This window comes from Cricetulus griseus, chromosome 2 (assembly GCF_003668045.3).
Source record: "Cricetulus griseus strain 17A/GY chromosome 2, alternate assembly CriGri-PICRH-1.0, whole genome shotgun sequence".
Lineage (NCBI taxonomy): Eukaryota > Metazoa > Chordata > Mammalia > Rodentia > Cricetidae > Cricetulus > Cricetulus griseus.
The window spans coordinates 377311413-377337067 of NC_048595.1; the positions used below are offsets into that span (position 1 = coordinate 377311413).

The 25655-nt window shown below is 51.0% G+C and overlaps 1 protein-coding gene across 1 annotated transcript in view; it reads left to right on the plus strand.

Moving 5' to 3' along the window:
• The window catches only part of Tab1 (TGF-beta activated kinase 1 (MAP3K7) binding protein 1), a 31536-nt gene extending 22320 nt beyond the window's left edge, over nucleotides 1-9216 (plus strand). The window contains exons 7-11 of the mRNA XM_027404038.2: nucleotides 344-455; nucleotides 2668-2812; nucleotides 4582-4804; nucleotides 5782-5938; nucleotides 7616-9216. Of these exons, the coding sequence (XP_027259839.2) occupies nucleotides 344-455; nucleotides 2668-2812; nucleotides 4582-4804; nucleotides 5782-5938; nucleotides 7616-7823 (845 nt within the window). The 3' untranslated portion in view covers nucleotides 7824-9216. The remainder of the gene's footprint in view (nucleotides 1-343; nucleotides 456-2667; nucleotides 2813-4581; nucleotides 4805-5781; nucleotides 5939-7615) is intronic.
• The last annotated feature ends 16439 nt before the right edge of the window (nucleotides 9217-25655 follow it).

A 25655-nucleotide genomic window follows, 5' to 3' on the forward strand; every position in this document is an offset into this window, starting at 1 on the left:
AGCTGGTTAGCCTATACCTTCCAAAGCCCACTCTACAGTCCTCCTTCCAACTAGATCCAGTATCCAAAGGTTCTGTAACCTCCCAGAACAGCACCACCAGCTAGGAACTCAGTATTCAGACACACGAGGCCATGGGTACATGACATCTTCAAACCATAGCAGGCCTGAGTGAGGGATGTTCTGTTAAGGTTGGGTACCGAACAGTGGGACACAGGGTTGTTGTCCTGTTTTCATTTTCTGTTATTTTGACCTCTCTTATCATGTGTGTAGATGTCGCATCACCATTCCCTTTTATTCTTCACTGAGGAGAAATGGGTGTGTTGAGTTGTCCTCTCTTTGGTAGGTTTGGATGCAGGAAAGATCAAGCAGGTGGGCATAATCTGTGGACAGGAGAGCACCAGGCGCATCGGGGATTACAGAGTCAAATATGGCTACACTGACATCGACCTGCTCAGGTAGGTGGCCATCCCTCAGCCCCAGCCGTTTGTGAGACCAGAGGACCTCTAGTAAAAACATCCCAGGCTTCAGCGGCAGGGATGCTATTGGAAGTTCAGGCTCAAGGAGATACTCTCTGCCTACAGAGACCCAAATGTGGAGTGGGGCCTAGGCCAGCAGTCTGGTCCTATGAGCTAGGCCCACAAGGGTCAAGGATGGAGCTGACTAAGTTCAGGGTAGCAAAAGTGCCACAGGGCCTGGCAGGAGGATCCAGTGATAGCATGAGGTGCCAGCATGAACAGGAACTGTCTGTGACTTAGGCCAGGTAGCGCTGGGGGATGAATCATCTGTCTCGTTCTAGGGCCGTTCCATGTGGGTGCTACCTAAGTCTCCATGGCAGTGATAGTCTGGTGAGCCTTTGTTATGCCTAGTGTGCTCACTCCTTATGCATGCCCTCTTGTTCACCTCTTACTCAAGCCCTCTCAGCTGGGAGCTGTCATGACCCCACAGGCAAGTCCAGGAGAGGAAACTGAGGCATGGAGACATCCAAGACCCTGGCCAGTCATAGCACTAGTGATGGACCCCGGCAGCCTGAATTTGGAGCATGTGTCCTTCACGTCTGGCTGGCTCTGGTGGGGAACTTCTCACAAGTGCCTCTGTGGTGCCAGTCCAGCATTGTGTCACAGCCAGAAAACTTTACCTCAGCAAGGGCCATGCTTCCTGGCTAAATTAACACTCCTTCCCCTCCCAGAAACTGAATGTCCAGAATTTAAAAGCTTTGTCCCTAGTTTTTAGGGTTCTGTTTACTTTATTGGATAGGGGGTCTGTGTGTTAAAACAGTTCAGAAAGGATTTGAGCAGCCTTTTATCCCAAACCAGACCTCCCCCACCTAGAGGCTGCTGGTCCCGTATGTGCCCTGCCTCCAGATGACCCATCACACACTCGTGCACTGTGTGCTTGTGTGTGTGTGTGGGGGGGGGGGGTTAAGGTGCATCCACAAGCCTTCCTAGTGCTCTGCTCTCTTTCTTCTCTATGAACCACTTCATTAACATCTAACTGACACAGAAAGGAGTAGCTCGGTGTGGACAGGACAGGTCATGTGCCTCTGCTTCCATGACACTTGCACACCTGCCTTGAGCTGCTGTCCTGCCTTGTGACAAAACACTGTGATTCCAGCAGATGGCATGCCAGTATCTACCTAAGCAACCCCATGTAATGACACCAAGGATGTTTCCTCTCAGGGTTTTGTCAAGAATGTCCTCACAGGACATGTGTGCTAGAGTATTTTGACACTATAATGATTGACACACATCTGCCATGGTCTTATATGCAATCTTAGGACTTATCTTGGCAGAGTTCAAGTTATAACAAGGGGATGGGCTTTTATTTGTTTTTAAGTTTATTTTTATTTCAAAATTGGCCCTTCCTAGTAACCCAGACTGAGATGACCCCTAGGTCATTCCTCCGTTGTATTGACTTTGACATCATCATGCTCCTATGACATCTGCCCAAGAACTGGGAACACAGGCGTTCGTCACGCCACCCATCTGACATATGGGCTTTTGAAAGACAATCTCCCAGCCAGGTGCAGTGGGGGTACAAGTTTGTCATCTCGCACTTGACAGGTATAGAGACAGCAGGATTAGGAGCTCAAAGTCGTCTTTGGTTACATAATTGTAAATCAGTGGAGGCTACAGGAGACTTTATCAAATAACAAGTAAATAAGTAACAGCCATTTTTTTTTAAAGATATATTTATTTGTTATGTATACAATGTTCTGCCTGCATTTATCACTGTGTGCCAGAAGAGGGCGTCAGTTCGTATTACAGATGGTTGTGAGCCGTCATGTGGTTGCTGGGAATTGAACTCTGGACATCTGGAAGAGCAGACAGTGTTCTTAAGGACTGAGCCATCTCTCTAGCCCCAGTAACAGCCATTTTGATGCTGCATTCATTCCCACCCTGCCCTGCTGCAGGCCAGGCTGTGGCTGTGGCTGTGGCTGTTGCAGGAAATACAAAGTAGAGCCGGGATCTGGCATCTGACCTTTGTCTTCATGGCCTCAGGCCTTTCTTTAGTAGCTGCCCTCAGGAGTCTGCTTTTCCCATTCCCTCCATCCCTTTCCTTCTTTTCAAGTCAAATGTTTTCTGTTCTGAGTGTAGATTTTTACCCTCAGCAGAGGCAGTTCCCCCAGGGGGCCTTTCCACACAAAGCCCTCACTCTACTCTCTCACAGTGCTGCCAAGGCCAAACCCATCATCGCAGAGCCTGAAATCCATGGTGCCCAGCCTCTGGATGGCGTGACAGGCTTCCTGGTGCTGATGTCTGAGGGACTCTACAAGGCCCTGGAGGCAGCCCATGGGCCAGGGCAGGCCAACCAGGTGAGCTGAGTAGAGCGAGCAGGGCATAGTAAGACAGCTCATGGGGAGTATGCTGGTGACCTGGAACCCTGATTCTCAAGTGCTGTCACCTTTTAGGGCTCAAAGTCAGGACCTGAAGCCAAAAGAAAGAGGGGAGGTGGGAACTGTCCTGTCCCAAGGCTGTAGGAAAGGAAGGGAACAGAGCCAGAAAGGGCCATGACTTGCTGCCCAGAACATTGCCAGGCTTCAGTCTCATTTCCCCTTCCCACTGGGTCTTGAGGGGCTACCTTTCCCTCCTTGTGTGGCAGATTCTCCCTCTTCAGACTATGGGAGGTCAAGGGTGAGAGGATAAAATTATTGAGCCAGTGGGAGCTCTCTTGTTTCTCTACATGTTAGAGCTACAAGACAGACAGCCATCAGAGTGACTTGCAGGGTCACACAGGATCTGTGTGTTCTGTGTACTGACAAAGGCCTTGAGGCTGCTTGGCAGGCACTCTACCACTAAGTTACTGTCACAGCCCATTTTATTTTTGTTTTGAGACAAGCAGTTGCCTAAACTAGGCTAGACTTACTTTGTAACCCAGGCAGGCCTTTAACAGCATCCGCCTGCCCCAGCTCTTCTGGTAGCAATGCTGGACTAGAACTTGAAGATAGCTGCCTGTGTCTTGAGTTGCCGGGTGGCTGAGTTCAGGTTGCCTCTTTTTTTGGTGTGGCTCTTGTATGTGTAAGAAGGCAGTACTTGTCTGCTTTTCTTTCCTTTTTCTTTTTGAGATAGAATCTTGCTCTGTAGCCTAGGCTAGCTTGAAACTAGTGATGTGGTCCAGGCTGGCCTTAAATTTGGAATCCTCCTGCCTCTGCCTCCTGAGTACTGGGATTACAGGTGTGTGCCACAGTACTAAATTCTGCTTCTTGCTCTTTAACTAAAGCCTGGCTATCACCTAATCCCTGTGTTCAAGGTTTCCTGCCCTTTATTTATTTATTTATTTATTTATTTATTTATTTATTTATTTTTTGAGGCAGGGTTTCTCTGTGGCTTTGGAGGCTGTCCTGGAAGTAGCTCTTATAGACCAGGCTGGTCTCGAACTCACAGAGATCCACCTGCCTCTGCCTCCCGAGTGCTGGGATTAAAGGCGTGCGCCACCAACGCCCGGCATTTTTGTTGTTTTTTGTTTTGTTTTGTTTTGTTTTGAGACAGGGTCTCACTGTGTATGGTATGGAACTTGCAGTGATTCCCCTGTCTCTGCCTCGTGAGTGCTGGAGTATAAGTATATACCACATCTGCCAAGCTTTTGACATTCAGTGTGATTTTTTTTTTTTTTCCCCTTTTGGTCTTCACAAGAGATGCACTGAGAAGCATCTACTAGATTCTAGAATACACCAGACAGAGGACTTCTTGGAGGGCAGTTCCTGACAAATCTTTGCATGTGGAATAGGTGTTTTCTCCAGGGAAGAAGGCATAATCACAGCCTTTACCCTGTGTTTCTTAGCAGTCCTCCAAGTGCCCTTGCATCCGCCTTGTTATGTAATCCTACTGAGGTGGATGTTACCCACTAAGAGGTGGAAGCCAGAGGAGAAATCACAAGCTCTCACACCTTTTCTAATCAGTATGTTCCAAAAGGATTATCTGAAACAGTTTGAAAAGCTCAGATTATAGTTTAACTGGCAGAGACTTCCTTCACCTGCTTGGCTAGCGGTCCCTGAGTCTCCTAAAAAGGGCTCTGGAATTTTGGCCCCTTCTCCTGGGTCACCCTGCATTCCTCCTCAAATTCTCCCTCCACACACACCCCCAGGAGATCGCAGCAATGATTGACACCGAATTTGCTAAGCAGACCTCCCTGGATGCAGTGGCCCAGGCTGTGGTGGACCGTGTAAAGCGTATCCACAGTGATACCTTTGCCAGTGGCGGGGAGCGTGCCAAGTTCTGCCCACGGCATGAAGACATGACCCTGCTGGTGAGGAACTTTGGCTACCCACTGGGTGAAATGAGCCAGCCTACACCAACCCCAGCCCCAGGTATGTATGCCATGTACTGTACAAACAGAGGCACCTAAGATGAGTCCTGGGCTGGAAACAGCACAGAGTGGCTGATGAGATGAGCTCACTGCTTGGCAGATGGAACCAGTGGTCCGGCCTTGCCCAGCACAGGCTATCAGACGTACAGACTCTGATCTACAAATCTGTACAGTGTGTCTGTACAGTGTGGATGTTATCACTGCCTAGGCTACCCCTAAAGTCTTGATGCGTGAGCACACTACGTACAATCACAAAAACAGGTAGCAGAAGTGATAGCTGCCACCATAGATGGTGGAACATCTCCTAGCCTGTGCCCTGCCAGGAGCATAGTCACTTCACCCTCATTAACAAGACTACCAGGAAGGAGAAAGGCTCTAGGATGAAGGGACCTAGATGAGGTCAGGTGTGGGAACAGATGGTCTACCCCAGAGCCTGGCACTGTGTTAGACCACTTTGGCCTGAGGAGACATTTCACTCTCCCTTTTTCTCTTTAGTCCTCAAATAAAGTTGTTCATGCAGAGATGAGACCTGCTGTACTGGTCCCAAGGGCTACGTTTTCCTTTTTGTTTTTAAACAAGCAAACCCTGGAGCTCCTGCCTCTGCATGGGTTCACTCTCCCATGGACACCAGGGTTACTGGAGTCCCTCTGGCTTGTTATTGTAACCATTTTTTCATTGGGTCAGCCTCAACTAGAAACAGACTGGCCTCTAGATGAAGACATCCATACAAAGCCAGGCAGTAACCCTTTCATTGAGGCCATGAAGCATTTTGTTCCATTCCTGCCTTGATCCCCAGTGGGCTTTCTTGCTGGAGGGAGGTCCCACTGCTGTTCTGGAAGAGACTCTACCAAGGGACATCCACCCTGGGCCATGCTGAGACTTTAGGGGACTCATAACCCTCACATAGCCCTTATCATTCAAGAGCCACACTACCCTGGACTGATTTCCATTGCCCCTGCTCTCTCTCTCCTATTGCAGGGGGCCGTGTCTACCCTGTTTCTGTGCCCTATTCAAGTGCCCAGAACACCAGCAAGACCAGTGTGACTCTCTCCCTCGTCATGCCTTCTCAGGGCCAGATGGTCAATGGTTCCCACAGTGCCTCCACCCTGGACGAAGCCACTCCTACTCTCACTAAGTAAGATGTCACACTTTAGAGACATTCTCGGTACCTGGAGAGAAACAGCTGTACAACAAAGCCCCAGGGCTCAGTAGGGTGGCATGAGAGACCCTGAGGTCTGGGGACTCTGGGGTCTGGGGCCTCTCCAGTGCCCACCCCCACCTTTGGGGTAGGTAGTCTCCTTAGACACAGGCAGGAAGGAGCAGTACCATTAGTCCTATCAGGTGTTAAAACTGGGCCTGGCAGGTGAAGGGACAGGGCAGGGTGGACAAAGAGGCCTGAGAAAAGAGGGAGGCAGCTGACTAATGGTGTCTTGAACCAGCAGTTGTCCATGGGCAGCTTCTCTGTTTTTTTTCTCCTGTTTTGGAGCTTGTAACATAGGGTCACTGGTTTCATGCATCTGTAGTTGGGGAACATTGCCTGGGCTGTCCTGGCTCCTCAGAGCTGCCGTTTTCTCACTATGATGTGCCATGGCTGTAAGCTGTCTAGTGTAAAGGGCACTGGGGATGGAGGCCATAACCTGGTGGCGGGGGGGCACAATGCAGACCTGCATGTCAGATCCACCGCCCCTTCATTTCTAGGACTGTGCATCCTGCTCTCTCCCTCCCCCTCTCCCTCCCACTCCAGGGGGATCTGGTTTCCACATTCCAGCCCTGCACTGATGGAATAATACAGCTGCCACACCCAGCCCCTCTACATGGATAGAGCTTAGCCGGATGTGGCCAATTAGAAGGGCTGGTAGGGAGGGAGTGTCCTTGTTTCCCTCTGCCTCTGCCTCTGCCTCTTCCTTTTCAGAGGGACTTCCTTCTCTTGTCCCCAAGTCTCTTTACTGCTGTTGTTTCTGCAACCACCTCTGGATAGAAAAGATTGGTAGACATGGGTGTGTTGTCCCAGCACAATCAGGATAGCCTCTCCTCCCCACTGGCTTCCCTAGGAAACCGCCAGCAGTGTCCACAAAGCCGACCAGGCGAGACCTCGTGCTTCTCTGTCTGACTCCTTGAGCCTCACAGATCTCCTGCTCTCCTGGTTCTGAGCCTTTGTCTGTCACCTAGGCCAGTCTTGAGCTGGTTCATAACAGCTCAGAGCTGTCAGATAGTAAGCTAATGGATAGTTCTGTGAAGAATGTTGGGCCATTGGTGAATGTATCTTAGTGATCAAGCAGTGGACTAACAAGCATGAACTCCTCGGTTCATTCCTCAAATAGCATGGCCTTCTACCATGGTGTTAAGGATGCTGTGGCAACACTTTATGGGCTGGAGAGATCGCTAAGTGGTGAAGAGCCCTTGCTGCTCTTACAGAGGGCCTGAGTGGTCCCCAGCACCCATATCAGATGGTTCACAACCACCTGTGACTCTAATTCCAAGGGGCCTGATGTTCCATGGGCACCCTTCCACACATAATAGGAAAAAAAAATAGATGATTGAAGACTGTGCATGACAGATGCTAGTGATTCCCCTGCTTGGGAGAATTAGGCAAGAGGATTAAGAGTTCTGGTTATATAGCAAGACTCTCTCAAAAAACAAAATAATACACTTGCCATTTTATCTATCTCTAAGATCAGCTGACCCAGCTGGCTTTTATGGAATCTTTGTCAGAGAGGCCTTGTGGCTACTGGACTACTCTTGCCACTTGGTTGGAAGTTGAGGTCCCTGGTGCAGCTACCCCTGACTGATTCCTTCCTCTCTTCTTCTGCAGCCAGAGCCCCACTCTGACCCTCCAGTCCACCAACACACACACGCAGAGCAGCAGCTCCAGCTCTGATGGGGGCCTCTTCCGCTCCAGACCTGCTCACTCACTTCCACCCGGTGAGGATGGCCGTGTTGAGCCCTATGTGGACTTCGCTGAATTTTACCGTCTTTGGAGTGTAGACCACGGCGAGCAGAGTGTGATGACAGCACCTTAGTCTGGCGTCAGAGTGCAGCCTTGGCAGGACTTTGTAGGCACAGAAGGCTAATGCTAAGGCAGGACAAACTTCTTGACCTTTGCAGGTGCCATGGAACCAGTGGGCAACTAGTCTTTGGTGCTGTAGGTTCTGTCCCACAGCTCTGGGTGGTAACCTGAATGCAGACTGCATTGCTGGTCTACACAGGAGGCTGGAGGCCAAACCACAGGCATCCTTAGACAGGGCCAAGCGTGGGAAGCTGCAGGTGGTTGGCAAACCATCAAGAGTGCCTCCTGACATGTTCAAAGAATAGCAGGAAGCTGGCCTATGGACCCCAACTACCACAGGTCTGTCAGACACTGCTCCCTCAAGGCTGCCCTCCCTGCTTCAACCTCCCCAGGAATAGCCTGTGACCTCTGCTATTGCCCTTTGCCTCTGGATGGCTGTCCCCTTTTCCATCTTTCAGCTAAACTCCTAGATCCAGAGTAGAGAACACGGGGTGTGTACCTGTCCCTAGTTCTCACTGGAAAAGCCAGAGAAACAGTGGGGCCTATAGCAGCCATAGGGGAACAGGACAGGGAAGGACCAGAGAGAGCTGGCCAAGGAATGTCAGTCCCAGGCTGCAGGACAGCCAGCTGGCAGCTGAGCTAACCCAGGGAGCAGGCGTCCCATAGGGGTGCAAATGGTGAGTCTGAGAAGCAAATGCCCACTAGCCTTCCTCCAGCTGGTACTGAGGAGACTGTAATGGGGAGTATTGAGTGCAACAGCCTTCAAGATGAAGAAGCTGGTTGGCTCCGGGTAGCAATTGGGGAAAGCAGACTCTGGGCTCTGCTGAAAGGAAAGGATGTGACAATGTTTGTGGACATGAAGGGGAAAGATGGTGCTGGTGAGGCCCTGAGTTGGACCAGTTCACGCAAGTGTCCTGCCCTCAGTCAGGAGGGCTACCACATGGCTGCCTGCAGCATGGTGGCCCCGTGCTCAGAGGAGGAAGCAGGCCATGGTGCTCCCTTACCTGAGCCCTGCCATCAGGATTGGAGTCCAAGCTCAAATCTGTGGCCTTGTAACTGTGGTGTTCTGCAACACCTGTAAGGACCCAGTGTGTGCAGCCGCTGGGCGGTGCCCAGTGTCTCCTGATGGCAAAGGCCAGTTCAAAGCAGTGCTCGCTCAGACTCCATTTCCCTAAAATGAGGCTGCACACTTGGTGCCAAGGAGAAACTGGGGTTCCTTGGAGAAGGGGATGGTAAAGCAGAGGAGAAGAAGCCTTCCTTGCCGCTCCCCACTAGGAAGTCTCCTGCCCTGCAGGTGAGCACAGAGACTTGGGACAAAGGACAGTCTCTCCCAGCAAAGTGGTGCTGTTTGTTCTCCAGAAATAGAACCATGTTCCTAATGCAGTAAACTAAAAATGTTGTGTGTCCTCTTGTCTGTCCTGTAACCTGAGCACCCAGGAGGTGGCTGCCCCCTGTTCTGCTCAGGAGGTTTGAGAAAGCCTGCCAGACTGATAAGTGGCAGTGCTGAGATTTAAACTCAGGTTTCCTGGCTCTCCACACCACAGCCCTCATCTACTCAGCATGGGTTTTGCCACAGGCCTGCTGTCTGAGCTAAAGAGGGCAATGCTGTTGTTCTCCCCAGGGAGTAAACCCAGGGATGGGGGTGGGGTAGACTTGGGTCACAGGTCAGAGGCCTCGCCCCCCCTCACCACTGGTTGGTTTCATTTGGCTTTATTTGGCTGAAGAATATCTTTAGAATGCCTCTTTCTAATCTGAGGACTTTACTCATCCCTTTCAGGATTGCCTGCCTACAGGCTAAAAAGCTTTGTTTACTCAGGAACAAAGCTGGGCTGTGTCCACTGTGATCACTGGGTCCCATACCCTTCCTTGTGCTGGGCAGAGGGCTCCACTTGCAGAGTGCTATCCTCCTCCTATCCACCTTTGCCCTCGGGTGCCCTGAGGATTCCCATGCTCTCAACACCCCGAGACATGCTGTTTTCAGGGCTGGCTTTGTCTCACAGGGCTGAAGCACTGTGCTCTTAGCTTTGTGCCATCTGACCCTGGCTTTGGTACCACTATTCCATGGGAGAAATATGTTCTTTCAAAGCCCAGCCTCCCTTTGCTGTGTGATTGCTTGGGGCCAGCTGGAAGAGTCTGGGAGTCTTTGAACTTCAGGAGGAGCCCAATGTTAAGACCAGAAAAACCTCTCAGCAGCTAGACTGAGCAGTGTCAAGGCCAGGTAGGCAAGTGGCCTGTGCTGGGCTCAAGCCCTCTCCACCCTTGGTCTCACCTTTCCTGAGGCTAGATCAGAAAGAGATGCTCACATGGAGTCTTTTATACCTTGTCCCCTCCTAGACCTCAGTCCCAGACTTAACTAAAGCAGCTGCCTGAATCAGACCAGTTGGAGTAAGGACCTCAGAGTCAGTGCACTTGGGTATCAGCAGGCTTCTTGTGGCTTCTGGAGCTCCCACCAGGCTGTAGACTCTGATGCTCGTGTTGACAAGGGTGACAGGCTGCCTGAAAGAGAGACCACCCAGAGGGTCCCATCCACTGACTTCAAAGGGAAAACAATTACATTCTTTGCACTGTGGATCCTCTTGTGATACCAGGTTCAACATAAATGCCAACTCGTGGGAGAAGCCTGTTCCACCCTGCTCTGCTACCTGCTCAGCTTTCTTGCAGAAATTCACTGCTGTCCCCAGCCATGGGCCTAGCATGTAGTGGTCCCTTACCGGCTTAAGCAACTAGAGCAATTGAAGTGATAGTCTTGTGACTTTGGGCAGGGCACTAGAAATGAATCTTAGTTTTTTTTATCCTCCAAATAAGGATAGGGATGGCTTCCTAATAGGATTGTCCAGCCACCATGGGCAGTCTTACAGTGATATGTAAGTCCACCCCAGTCCTGCCATGCCACATGGACTAGGGACTGGGACAGGTCACAAGAGTGTCAGACAAAATCTACCATGTGCCAAACTCAGATACTATGTCTAGTGGTAGCTTAGCCAGAGCCGTTGTAGCACAGGTGCTGGGCCAGTACACCTGCAGTTTCATCTATGGGTCCAGACGCAAGGCAGTGGCTCCTAAGCTGAAGTCCAGATGGACGACTTTGGCCTGGCTCCCAAATCTTTCCTATGACACAGGAATCTCACGATTCTTCCTTCTGGGGCCCAATTTGGAAACCAAACAAGAACACATCACTGCCAGTCTGCCCCCATCCCCACCCCCCAACAGACTCAGCATGAGCATGAGCTTTGTTCCCACACAAAGGTGACACCAGCTCAGAGCAGACAAGCTCTTGACATTTCCACAAGCCTGGGGGGGTCTCATTGAGGACAGACTGCTTGGCAGCCAGCTTAAACACTATTGACCCCACTGGCTGGATCCATTTCTGCCCTTGGAAACTGCCTGAGCTAGCTTTCTCTTTTACTATCCTGGTCCAGAGGGGCCTGAAACAGGAATGGGACTTACAGCCTGTGTCTGTTCCCTCTACCTGCCTTTGATGAAGCTCCTGCACGTGGCACTCTGTGGTCCAAATAGTGCTGAGCTCAAGAACCTTCCATGGCTCCATCCCCCTGCCTCTCAGTACCTGCTATGAGTCATTTGTCAGCCTGCTGGTCCCTCCCAGCCCTGAGTTCTGCTCCACACATCTCAGAAGCCTAGGACCAACTGGGAAGTATTTAAGAAATGTCAGATGATGGAGCTGGAGAGATGGCTCAGCAGTTAAGAACACTGGCTGCCCTTCTAGAAGACAGGTTCAGATACCATCACTCACAACCATCTGAAATCCAGTCCCAGGGAATCCAAACCCTCTCTTGGCCTCCTTGGACACCAGGCGTGCACCTGACATATAGATACACATGCTGACAAAAACACCCATATAACTATTCTTTTAAAAGCCAGGCTTGGCTGAGCATGACTTTAATACCAGAACTCAGGAAGCAGAGGCAATGAATCTCTTAGTTCAAGGCCAGCCTGGTTTACATAGTAAATTTCTTTTTTGGCTTTTTGAGACAGGGTTTCTCTGTGTAGCTTTGGAGCCTATCCTGGCACTGGCTCTGGAGACCAGGCTGGCCTCGAACTCACAGAGATCTGCCTCCCGAGGGCTGGGATTAAAGGCGTGCACCACCAATGCCCGGCTTACATAGTGAATTTCAAGACACCAAGGGCTACATAGAGAGACTCTGTCTCAACCCCACCCCACCCCATGCACCAAATGTAATGTCAGGTGAGGCCTGGAGAGATGGCTCAACATTTAGTGCTCACAGCTCTTGCAGAAGAGTCAGTGTTAGTTCCCAGCACCTACATCAGACAGCTCACATCTGCCTGTTAACTCCAGCTTTGGAGACTCCAATGCTCTCTTCTGGCTTTTCAAGGGGCTACCTTCCCCCGCATATAAATATTTTAAAATAAATATTAAAAACAAATGGCGGGGGGGCGGGGGGGAGCTGGAGAGATGGCTCAGGGGTTAAGAGCACTGACTGTTCTTGCAGAGGTTCTGAGTTCAATTCCTAGCAACCACATGGTGGTTCACAACCATCTGTAATGTGATCTGGTGCCTTCTGGCACGCACTGTATACATGATAAATAAATCTTTAAAAAAAAAAATGTTGGCTAGCCAGGTGTGGTAGCCCATGACTTTAATCCCAGCACTCAGGAGACTGAAGCAGGTGCATCTCTTGAGTTTGAGGCCAGCCTGATCTACATAGTGAGCTCCAGGCCAACTAAGGCAACATAGTGAGATCCTGTTTAAAATAAATAAAGTGATAGTGATAGACAAAAGCACGAGCTACCAGGAGTCAACCTCCCAAAATGTGGCTACCGGAAATATCTAAAGAAAATTGTCCCACCCTGGCCAGTTTTGGGCTTGGTGGTGAATTAAATGTCCTATGATTTATTCTGATTAGTTTTACTTTTGTCTATTGATTTGTGTATATGTGTGGATGTGTATATGCCACAGCACACATGTGGAGGTCAGGCTTGTTCAAATCATTTCTGTCCTTCCACCATGTGGGTCCTGGGGGTTAAACTCAGGTTGCCAGGCTTGGCAGCAAGCACCCTTCCTACCCAGCCATCTCTCTGACTTCTCAAGAAAAAAAAAAAAAAAAGTCTCCTTATCAGGTAAATTGATGTGCCAGGGTGAACACTGTGCTAGTCCTATAGGTTAGCAGAACATACCCCACCTCCACCCCCAGCCACCTCCACCTATGAGGGTAGCCCCTGAGGCCCAAAACTAGAGGGCCCCAGTGATCTCAATCAAATGCCAGTTGCCGTATTCCCGGTGAGTGCTGGGAGCTTGCAGTGCCTAACTTAGGTCAAAGCCGGGTGAGGGAGCTAAAGGTCATTCATTCAGGCTGTTATCAGACTACCTACAGTTGGCTGTGGACTTTGGAAACAGAGTTGTCTGGGAGGTGGGACACGAGCAGGTGCATAGCAGCTGCTGTTAGGTGGGGAGAGGCTTACTTTATTGGCCCCAGCCTGGCTGTACACAACCAAGTCCTTTGACAACCGAGAGGAGGTGGCTGTTAAAACATGGTTTCCTGGCTCTATTCTGAATCTGCAAAGCAAGCACGGAGAGGGGACACACTGGAGGCCAACAAGAGTCAGGCACATAAGCAGGCTGGTAAGACAGAGATCTGCCTTCCTGTGTGTCATCTTGGTTTGGTGCTCAAGATTTCTTCACCTAGATGCCCCTGGGTGATCTCGGATAGTGCCCCTGAACCTCACTGATGACCACCTTATCTCTAAAGGCAGGTTAGGGGCCAGACATAGGCACGGCGATATACCCCAGGCATCTAGCTGAGGCACAAGGATCCCAGCTTTGAGACCAGCCTAAGTTATATAGTGAAATCCTGAGTGAAGTAAAAATAGGGACGCAGCTTAGTCACTGTGTATTTGCCTAGCATGCGCAAAGTCCTAGGTTCAAACCTCACTTAGCATCTCATGAAACAGCACCGAAGAGGTGGAGCTAGGAAGATCAGGATCGCCCTTGGCTGTACATCAAATTCAAGGCTAGCCTGGCCTTAAATAAGAGACTAAATAAATAGGGCCAATGAGATTGGCTCAGCAGTACAGGTGACTGCTGCCAAGTCTGATGACCTAAGGTTAATCCCTGGGACCCACACAGTGAAGGGAGGAACCAACTCTGGCCAGGTTGTCCCCAGATCTCCACATGCCTCCCCAACACATAAAAGAGATTATTTATAAATAAATAAATAAATAAATAAATAAATGGACTGAGGCTAGACTTCAGTGGCAGATTATTTGTCTATTGTGTCTACTGTGTGCAAGGCCCTGGGTTTAATCCCAGGAGCCACTAAATCTGTAACCAAACAAACAGTATGCTTGTTGAGTGAGGTATGGTGGCACATACCTTTTTTTAATTTTTATTTTATTAGTTCAAATTAGAAACAAGCTTGCTTCAGATGTCAATCCCTTCTCCGTCCCCTCCCCCCCAACATCCCACCTGCCCCTAGCCATCCCCTCTCCACTCCCCAGGCAGGGTAAGGCCCTCAAAAGGGGCTCCCCAAAGTCTACCACATCATCCTGGACCAGGCCTAGACCCTTCCTCATGTGTCCAGGTCAAGAGAGCATCCCTTCATATGGGATGGGCTCTCAAAATCCCCCCCTTTTTTAAGACCTTACATATTTAATACAGTGCATTACCCCTGTAGAAATGGGAAAAAAAAGTTCAACATTTCTAGAACAATATGGGTGTTAGTGGTGGCACATATCTTTAATCCCAGGGAGTTCCAGGGCAGCCAGGACTGTTTCAGAGAAACCCTATCTGGAAAAACAAACAAAACCAGATGCCTGCTAAGCATTTGCCTTCCTCACTGAACCCCTCCTCTGTAGAAATAAGGGTTCACAGTCCTCAGCCCAAGAGTTTCAGTGTGGTGAGATAATATTTGTGGTTTATTAAAACTCACCTGAGGATCCAGGAAGCAAAAAGTCAGCCACAAGCTATAGTAGCCAGGCAGTGGTGGCACACACCTTTAATCCCACTATTTAGGAGAGAGAAGTAGATGGATCTCCTTTAGTTCAAGTCCACATACTGAGCTATACAAAACTGATCCAGTCCTAAAGAGAAACAGCTCACACAAGGGTGATCTCAGCCCTTGGGATCACACACCCTTAATCCCAGCATTAGGGAGATATAAAAGACAGGAACAGGACCTCAGAGCTGGTGCTCAGTCTGAGAGTTAGTCTCTAGCCACACTGAGGAGCATAGCAGTCTGAGAGACTCTGAAGAACAGTGAAGTTGGAGCAGTTTGAGGATCACCCCTTTGGTCTGACTGAGCTGAGGTAGAGGTAAGAGCTAATGGCTTGCCTGCTTTGCTTTTCTGATCTTCAGCTTGAAGTTTGAATCCCAATTTCTGTCTCTGGGTCTTTTATTTATCATGCTACATTTCAGGATTCTTCAAACAGGAGAGTCTAATGAGGGGGTTGAAGACAGGAAAGGAATGGGACCACTCCCTTGCTGCATAGTGCCCATTTCTCTGGGCTCTGCAGACTCCTGTGAACTCCCGGCTCCCCCATCAGGGCCTAGAAAGGGTGTTGGTGTCTAGGGAAGGGTGTCATCCCCCCTGCTCGCTGAGCTCTTAGTAGTTGTCTTCTAGGATTGGTCGTCTAGGTGGGTAGGCAGCATCAGGGGTGAGGGGAGTCTTAGAGGAGAGCCTTGCAAGGTTCAGAAGCAATGTCTTTATGTTCAGGCTTGTCCCTGTGACTGTAGCCCTCGTTGCAACTCAGGCTAAACTCCCTGGGAAGTGTACACCTGGTTCAGTCCTAGAGAGGTTTTGTTTGTTTTCTTGAAACAGAGAGTCTCAATATGTTGTATAAGTTCTGCCTTACACCTCCCAAGAGCTGGGATCATTAAGTGTGAGATTCCCTGGCCTGGCTTTATTATTTCTCAGTGGTTGGCTTGGGACTTACTGTGTAGACCAGGCTGACCTCAGCCTCACAGAGATCAGCCTACCTCTGCTTCCTGAGTGCTGGAGATAAAGATGTGAGTCACCTTGCAGGATGTTTATCTTTGCCCATCCCCACCCCCCATCTCTGGTAGTCCATGTTGGCCTTGAATTCATTATGTAGCCTAGGCTATCCTTAAACTCCTGTTCCCTCCCTCCCTCCCTCCCTCGTGATTCCATACCATTGCCACCTGCCACCATGCCCAGATTTTTATTTTGATTTGTTTTTTCTTTTTGAGACAGTACCACACTTTGTAGCCTGGGCTAGCCTAGAACACTTTGTTGATCCTCCTGCCTCAGCCTCCAAAGTGCTGGGATCACAAGTGAATTCTATAATGCCTAGCCCCGGAGAAATGTTTTTAAACTCAAACCACCCAAAGCCCAGGAGCCTGGAGACTTTGATGAGGATGGGTTGGGGACAAGATAGAACGACTTTTTCCCTCTGCAGCTGCACTGTCCTCAGTGCATGTCATCAGTCAGTGAAAGGGAAAGTAGCCAGTTTCTGCCATGTCTAGTAGAGCAGTAACAGGAAGGGGCATCACCTGGTGGGATAGGACTCTTGGCTCTTCTCCGTGGAAAAGCAAGTGGCCACATGTCTGATAGAAATGGCTTCTATGTCTAGAGCTCAACCCTGGGCCAGCCTGAGCTCAGCCCAGCACACTGGCACCACAGTACCCTCAACCGTCAGCCCTGTGGGTGTCAGGCTGCCTTCTCTTCATCGTCTCTCCCCAGTAGCAGGGTGACCACATGACTTCCTTTCCCCCTGGAGAAAACAGTCACCTGAATCCTGGAGGTTCAGACTTGGGAATGTTCTGGTTGCTGTCACTTCATTACTAGTGATCAGATGAAGTCACAGCCAGCCCGGGTTCTGGAACTGTGGGAGGTATGGCCCAGAGGAGGGACTGATGGGTAGCTCACTTTGCAGTCCCTCTTCTGCTGCCAGACAGCTTCCGTGTGGCAGATGGGAGAGCAGGCTGTACCTTGCTGGATGGGACGGGCAAGTTAAGCTGGCCAGGCCCTGGACCCCTTCAAGCTTTACCCTTCTCCATAATCCCAGCTACCCTGCTTACTGTCACCCTGTGAGGAATGAGACCAGGCTTGCTCCTGTTCATAACCTCTAGCTGAGGTTTAAACCACAATTGTTGCTGGGCATGACAGCTCATGCCTGTAATTCCCAGGAGAATTAAAATTCCAAGGTCATCCTGGACTCTGTAGCAAAACAGAAACCCTGTCTCAAAACAAAAGAGAAAAAGCAGAATTGTTTGTGAGCCCTTAAGTCTTTCCAGGTGCCAAGCCATTCACCATCACAGTGGCAGCTGACTATCCAGAAATGCCCAGCAGGGCTATGTCAACTGGGGATAGGCAAATTGTGTGTCTGTGGCATCAGGCTACACTGGTAGAGTGGCTGGGGAGGAAGGTCTAGAAAACTTTTCACAGGGGGTGCTGGAGAACCTCGGAGAGAAGGGAAGGACTTTGCCAAATCACCAAGGAAAGAACCAGACCTGCTTTAATCAGCCCCAGGCAACTGGTTCTAGAAATTTTAGTGTCCCGAATCACTTCACACTTGCCATGATAACATGACAGAAGACATGGCAGCAAAGCTTTACAGGCTGGGGCCCAAGGACAGTGACCCCAAGGTCCCCACCAAGTTCACAGGTGTGAGGTCACTCTACAATCAGACTGTGAATGTCTTAAAGGTCATTCCATCAGCCAATCGAGGTAGATGTGTGGTATTTTTGTAGCCAGTCTGGTGTTTAATGGATGAATTCTGCTGTGTTTCTAGCTCTGCCCTCTATCCTGGCTCCAGATACATGACCTGGACCCTTGACCAGGACTGCTCATCAAATGGGCCAGAGAAGGTTCTGAGCCATGCAAGCCACCTCTGACCCCCATCCATGGTTTTCAGACTCAGATAAGTAAAGGTAGGGTGGATTTTTCTGAGATTGCCTTCAGGCCCAGCACAGTCATCCACCCTGCAGAGACTGGGCTACTGGTGAGGCTCAACACAGTGATCAAAAGGATGGACATTGAACATCACTGGCCAGCCCAGCGGCTGAACTGAAAGCAGGTAGCCAGGCCCTAAGTCAGCATCCTGGGCCTGTGTCCCCACTCTGAGTCATGGGGCAGGAATTGACATGCATACAAGAGGGACACAGAGCCAGGAAGTAGTGACACCAGTACTCTGGGGGCAGAAGAAGGTGGATCTCTGTGATTGAGTTCGAGGCCAGCCTGGTCTATCAAGTGAGCTCCAGGACAGCCAAAGCTGTAACACAGAGAAACCCTGTCTCGATAAACCAAAAAAAAAAAAAAAAAAAAAAAAAAAAGGACAGGGGCAGAAGAGGGATTCTGGGTAACTCTGTACCACCCCTATCAGGGTTTCATGCTTGGTTCCCAGCCCTTCTCTCTTTGTGGTGACTCTGGGATGCTGTGGTATGGGTCTTTTGGGCGGGTCCAGCAGGGGTTTGTGGACTTAAGGATATGACCCGGGTGTGCACTTGTGGTATTTGTGTGTACAAGGTTATGTGAGTGTGAGACTGAGTGACCCAGTGGATACAGCTTGGAACAGGTGGGGACTGGGGTCTGGGTGTCTGTGGTTGTATGCACACAGCAGCAGGGATGCTTGCGCCTCTCCAAGGGCGTTGTGGCAAGAAGCAGATAGGTAGAGACATTGGTGTGACTCAGTCCGCTGCCCACAGCCATCTGGCCACCCTCAGGGGCCAGTAGGAGATGTCACACTGCTCAGCCATTTCGCTTTCCCAGAGCTTCACAGGTCCTCCACCTGAGTTTCTTTTTCTCACATCCCCCCATCTCCTGGCTATGGCCCCACTGCACTGTGAGCCTCCTGCCTTTGCTTACAATATTCCTCAGCCTTGATGCTGTTCCTTTCCTTCCAATGCTGTTTCCACTCCAAGGCCAGGCTGAGCTGCTGCCCGGCATCCCTTGCTTTTCTGTTTTCCCTTGTCTCTTCTGCTCTTGGGGACCCAGGTCTTCCTGTTGACAGGCTCACTCATCTGTCCCTTGGTAGCCTGGGAGTCCAAGGCTGGCCTGTAGTGTTCTCTCTGGAATTGACCTGGTAGCTAAAGCCCTGACTGTGGATCTGGGACTTGGGCGGGGATCCTGGTTCTGTTACTCAGACATCACGATAGTCTCTTGTTGCCTCACTTGTTTCCAAATGGGGGTCTTGGGCTGCCCAGGGGTGCCCAGAGCAAGGGTGCCCTGGTTGGCATTGGAGATAGAGCAGGGGCCTGAATTTTGCAGGGTAAGAAGGATACTGCCATCCTAGGTCACATGCTGGCAGCATGTAACAACCCTGGCCCACTGGGGGCACTTTCCAGAACAGATGCCTCCTTCACCTGGGGCTTTTCTTTGGGTTCCTACCTGCTACTAGCTCCCGCAGACCCTTCTGTGAAGAGGCATGCCTCAAAAAGCAGATACACAAGCCAGGCAGGGTGCCTGGGGCTCCTGGCCATTTGGCAGTGTTTGTGGAGTTCCTGCTGTATGTGCCAGGCTGTGCTGGGTGCAAGCAAAGTCAGCAAAGATCCCTGCCCTCCCAGCAGGGAGACAAGCAAGGCCACAGTGAACACAGTGAATTATCTGTTATGCTTGCAGGTGAAAATTCCATGAGGGGGGAGGAAGGGAGGAGGCAGAGGGAGACAAGGAGGAGGGCAGACAAGGGGCCCAGGGAGGCTATGCTTGGCCAAATGATGGAAACCTGGGGAATGATCAGAGGCTGAATAGGAGCTCTGGGCACCAGAGGGAGGATGCAACTAGGATGGTCCCTGGGATGCTGAAGAGCCCAGGATTCCTAAATCTGGGTCTTGACTCTTAAGAAGTTGACAATAGTCTTGAGCCCTTCCCCAGGAATATATACACTGAGCATGCCCATGTCCACACACACCTATTTGCACGTGTGTGTGTGTTTGTGTGTGTGTGTGTGTGTGTGTGTGTCTGTGTGTGTCTCGTCACACCCATGTGCTCAAGCACATGTCTACATACACTTACAAGCACACACGCTTCTGAGAATTCTGGAATATTCCTGAACATCTTGTAACAATGATTCCTGTCTATCCATTGCCCTGGTTTGACCAAAGTGGAAACTGAGGCTTGCAGAGAGACTTGTTCAGAGTCACCCCGGTGGTAACTCTCTAAATGAAACATGGGCTAGCTCTCTGGAAGCCAGAAAACCCTCAGGGCCTTCAGAGAGATGGTATATCTGTCCGTCAGAAGAATGAGTAGGAAACCCTCACCATCACCAGCACACCTGGAGGCCAGGTGAGATGGCCCGGGAGAGGCCAGGGAGGGGAATGCAGCTGCCTGGCAGGACGAGCCAATTCTGGGCTAACAGACCCAGCAATTGTTCCCAGAGCCAAATCAGTTCCAGAAAGAAAGAGGCTGCCCAAGCTGTAAGGTGACACGGGGCAACATGCTAGGGGCAGGATAATCTTGTAACTGGGCGTCTCCTAACTCCAGCTCCCACAGCCTCTTAAGTCTACCAGCCAGTCCCCAGAGGAGGGGGTAGGGAGGAGGACCACCTACCAAGCCCCCCCCTTGCCCACACAGGAAGTGACTGGAGGGGGAGCCAGATGCTGCTGTCAGTGTGGTAGCGGATGCAAACATCCTACTCCGCAGATGAAGAAACTCATGTGCACAGCGGGGCAGGACTAGAACCGAGCTTTAATAAGTCCATAGTCCCTGCCTCAAGCTGCTTGAGTAGGACTGCCTTGCAGAAGGGAAGGAAGTGAAAGGTGACTGGGGAAGGGGAAAGAGAGGCTGTCTCTCTCATCCTGCTCGCTCCGAGGGAGGTGGGCTCCTCCTCCCACCGGGCCTAGGCCGAGAGGGGGAGGGGCGTGTGCTGTCCTGGGCTGGGCCAGGCCCTGGTTGATTGTGGTCAGGGAAGTCACTTGCTGTCTCTGAAGGACTGGGGAAATCCATACTCACCACACTGTTCCAGCAGACTTCCAGAGAAATGTTGAGAAACGGAGGTGGACTTTGGTATGACCCTAACCAAGGCAGCTCCTCTCCCTCTCAGAGGCCTTCCAAGAAGCTTGGGAATTTGAAAGAGTCAGGAAAACAAAGACTCAAGGGAGGTGGTGGGGGACAAAGAGCAAACAGCAGGTCCCCAGAAGCTGGGGCAAGGACAGGGCAAGGCAGAGCCATCTCACTCTTGTCATTCATATAACTGCCAGGGTGGTGCTAGGAGGAGAGCATACTTCTCACTGCATTCTGAGAGCTGAAGAGGAAGGCTCAGGATAGGCAAATGTGAGTGTTTTGCATTGTATGGAAATCAAAGACCATGGGAGTTGTGTGTGGAATCTATAGCTTAGTGGAAGGGTGGCTGCCTGGCATATGGGAGGCCCTTGGTTCTGTCCAGTCCACAGCACCACAGTAAGTAGATAGACAGACAGGCAGATAAATAGACAACCCAGCCAGACAGTGGTGGCACTCGCCTTTAATCCCAGCATTTGAGAGGCAGAGGCAGGCCAACCTCTGAGTCCAGCCTGGTCTACAGAGTGAGTTCCAGGATAGCCACGGCTACACAGAGAGACCCTGCCCCCCCCCAAAAAAAAACCCAAATAAAAATAGATAATTCAAGATGTCACGCTATAGGTGAGGTGTATTGTTTTAAAGTCACAGCAAATTGCCTCATGTAGTGTCACAAGGACTGATGGTTAAAGAGTAGTTGCTGTTCTTCCAGAAGATCTGAATTCAATTCCCTGTACAGCTCAGAACTGCCAGTAACTCCAGTTCCGGGGGTCTGACGCCCTCCCTCTTCTGGTCCTGAGGGCACTTGTATACACATACAGCATGCACACATTCACACATAAACATAATAAAAATAAATATTTAGAAAGAAAAAAGTGGTATTGGAGAGATGGCTTAGCAGTTAAGAGCATTTGTTACTCTTGCAGAAGACCTGGGTTTGATTCCCAGCACCCACATGATGGCTTACAACCACCCCTAACTCCCTCCAATGCCCTTTTCTAACCTCTGAGAAGACTCTACCCCTAAAAGAAAACATTGTATCATAAAGTTGATGCAGCAAACCTAGAAGTGGGAGCCATGGGTGGACTTCCTTGTCAATGAAAATCACCACCTGCGAACAACCTTTTGATAATTATCTAGTTTACACTGTGTAGGATTAAGGTCTCTTTATTCCAGAAGACACCAAGGTAAAACACAGGCCAGAGCTAGGTTATAGAACCCAGCCAGCGCGGCCAGAACAAAAGGGGCCAAGGTCCCCATGTGCAGCCCCTTAAGAAGCTCCCTTACATCACCCCGGCTTTCCTTCACCACGCCCTTATGGGCGAGTCCCGGGTCCACCTGGTACCTGTCCCAGGACTATTGGGCAGGGCTAGGGTGTCTCCCTACAACACTGTGCTGCAATCTATTCAATTAAAGTCATCCAGAAATTAAGGGATTTAGGACTAGGGATGTAACTCGAGGCAGAACACTTGTCTGCCATGTGTGAAGCTCTGAGCTAGATCTCTACCACTATAGAAAACCACACATAGTGGCCAAATACCTATTAATCACAGCAATCCAAAGGTACAGGCCAGAGGAGCAGGCATTCCAGTTCATCCAGTTCATCAATGACTTCTAGACCAGCCAGGGACACAAGAGTTTATCTCAGACAAACAAAATGACAAAAATTTGGGAACATTTGAGGGTAACTCAGCCAGTGAGCAAGCACTTGCCATGAAAACCTGACAACCTGAGTTTGATGCCCAGATCCCACAGTGGAAGGAAAAAACAACTTCCAAGAGGTGACTTCTGACTTGTTCAAGAAGGCAAGGTATAAACATGGTCTGAGCTGGTGGGCACAGCTGGTGCACACATACCAGTAATAACAAAACTGTTTATTTGGTTTTTGTTCTTGGTTTTTTTAGACAAGGTTTCCCTGTGTAGCTCTAGCTGACTTCGAACTCGCAGAGATTCACTTGCCTCTGCCATAACAAAAGTTTGATGGGGGATGTCCTTATGTATATGTTTCTCTTATTGGCTGATGAATAAATTTTGATGACTTCTATCACTATAAGACAAAAAGGGTCCTCCTTCCTAGTTGGAAATGAGTTTGCCCTATTAGCATGAATTTGCCTTGGGTTCTTGGAAAATAAAATCACAGTGGAGGTGTACACTTTTAATTCCAGACAGAAGTGGTGGATCTCTGTGAGTTCAAGGCCAGCCTGCTCTACAGAGTGGGTTCCAGGACAGCCAGGACTAAAGATTTATTGATTTATTATGTATACAGTGCTCTGCCTGCATGTATGCCTGCTTGCCAGAAGACCAGATCTCATCATAGGTGGTTGTGAGCTGCCATGTGGTTTCTAGAAATTGAGTTCAGGACCTCTGAAAGAGCAGCCAGTGCTCTTAACCTCTGAGCCATCTCTCCAGTCCAAGAAGCCATGTCTTGAAAACAAAAACAAATCACTTTACATAATAATAAGAAGAAAATTGAGGGTGAAGAGATGGCTTAGCAGTATTTGTTGCTCTTGAGGAGGACCCACCTGGGTTCAGTTCTCAGCACCTGAATGACAGCTTACAACCATGCATAACTTCAGTTCCAGGGTATGTTATAGCACTCCTAAACTCCATGGGCACCAGTCATATAAATAAATAAATAAAAAAACTCATACAAAATAAATAAAGGCTTTAAAAAATTATGAGTAAGACAACTAATTAGGGACTATACTGAGATGGTTCAGCAGTTTAAAGCACTGGCTGTTCTTCCAGAGGACCAGGTTTGATTTCCAGAACCCATATGGCAGCCCACAACCGTCTATAACTTTAGTGTTAAGGGATCCGTGGGCACTACATGCAGGTCATGCACATATATGCAGGCAAAACACCCACATAATTGTTAAAAATGCAAAGACATAAAAAAAGAAAAGAAAGGACACAAGCCTGCAACTTTAGCAGCTTGGGAGACTGAGGCAGGATGATCACCAATTAGAAGCCAGTACTGGCTACACAGTGAGACCTGTCAAAATTAATTAAATGAATGATAAAAAGGCACATTGTTACTCCAGACTTACATGGAACATAGTCCTAGGGAGCAGGGCTTGTCTTTGGAAAAAAGTCTACCACAAACCAGACTTGTCCTAGAACTTGGGGGTGGGCAGCAGAGGCAGGCGGGTATCTGACTTCAAGGCTAGCCTGATCTACAGAGAGAGTTTAAGGTCAGTCAGGGCTACATAGAGTCTTGAAAACCCTAAATAAGTAAGTAGGTAATAGTCTACCATAGGTGATATGATTGCTAGAGACGCCAATCATGGGCATCCTGGGAGAGGGAAGGAAGAAGAGAAGGGGAACCCCAAGCGTAGGGGTGCACCTCAGATCCAGTACATTGCCATTACCTTCACCATGACCCTCTGGGCCTTACCTGGAGAGGATATCATGAGTGGTTTTGTGAACATTGCTGATGAAGCAGGAACAGAAGGATGAAGACCAGTATACAGAGGTCAGAGAGCAAGACACAAACCAGCATGGACACTGAGGCTACCCTGTGTCCTGTACACCTACCACCACCAGGCCTCTGCATAGGGCCATGGCGGTTTGCACACTTAGTTACAGTGGTCAGGATCATGTATTTGCACAGCACCACAAGGGAGGCCTGTGCCCCCAACCACAGTGTGCTTGCTCACAATCACACCACAGCACAGTTCTCTCTACAAGTCCATGCACACATAGGGGCCAACCTGCCACATGCCGCAGAACACAGACACACAGGTATACACACACACACACACTAGCCAGCCCCACCTCACACAGCACACACACCAGCACAGGACGCCAGGGCCGTGGGCCGGCGCACGCACGGTCACAGGCAGGGCACGCACACATTCGCGCATCCTATCGCAGCACACACGCGAGGCGCGGGGAGGCGGCGGGAGCCCGCGGTCCAGGAGCCCCAGGCCCAGAGCGCGCGGAGCCCGCTGGAGGGGGAGGGGACGGGGCCGCGCGGGGCGGGGCGGGGGCCGGCTGGAGCGGGCACCTCCAGCGCAGCGCTCGGCCTCGCCGCCGCGCCCCGCCGCCGCCCGGGGTGCAGTCAAGCGGCCGCGCGGGCCGCGCGGACGGGGTGGAGGTGGGGTGGGGGCGGGAATCCGCCCGGGTCGGAGCCTTGCTGCCTGCGATGCCGGGCGCCCGCCGCAGCCGCCGCCGGAGCCCGGGATGGGGCGAGGAGAGGCTGCGGCGGACGCCAGCATCTCCCCGCTGGGGGCCCCGGGGGCCGCGGAGCCGCCGCCGCCGCTGCTGCTGCTGCCGCTGCTAAGACCCAGCGGGAGATGGGTGAGTTGACCCCTGGATCCAGGGACCCGCACCACAGCCCTGCATCTCCCGCGCCCCAGGCCTCGCCTCCCGGTCCCCACCATCGCCTCCTGCGAGGGTCCCGCAGCCCCGGGGCCGGGAGGCCTGGAGCCCGAGGGGCGAGATGTGGGGGGCTGCTTAGCCGGCGCCCCCTGCCCCCACCCGCTAGCTCTCCGCAGCTTTCCCTGGCCTCAGGGCAGAGCCTGGCGCGGCGACCCCTCCCCTGACTGGACTAGGGGTGGGGTGGGGTGGGGGCGTCCCAAGGCGCCGGGCTCCAGTCATGCTTTGTGCGCGGCTCTCTCCCTTCCACCTCCGGCGAGGCTCGGGGCTGGGGGCGCGAGGCCTCAGCTCTTGCCTTCCCCACCCCCGACCCCGGGCTGCTGCGGTGGCTGGCCGAGGCCCAGGCGCGGTCGGGGTGCTGGGCGGGTGCGGGGGCTGTGGCTGGAGCTGTAACTACAGCTACCTCTGTGGGGAGCGGGCAAAAGCGAACAGTGAGGGAGCCCCCCCCCCGCGCGCTCCTTTCACTGGGGAGGGGGGCTCCCTCTCTTTGCACTGCACTGCCCAGGGCGGAGGAGGGCTCCTGGCTGGGGGAGGGCGCT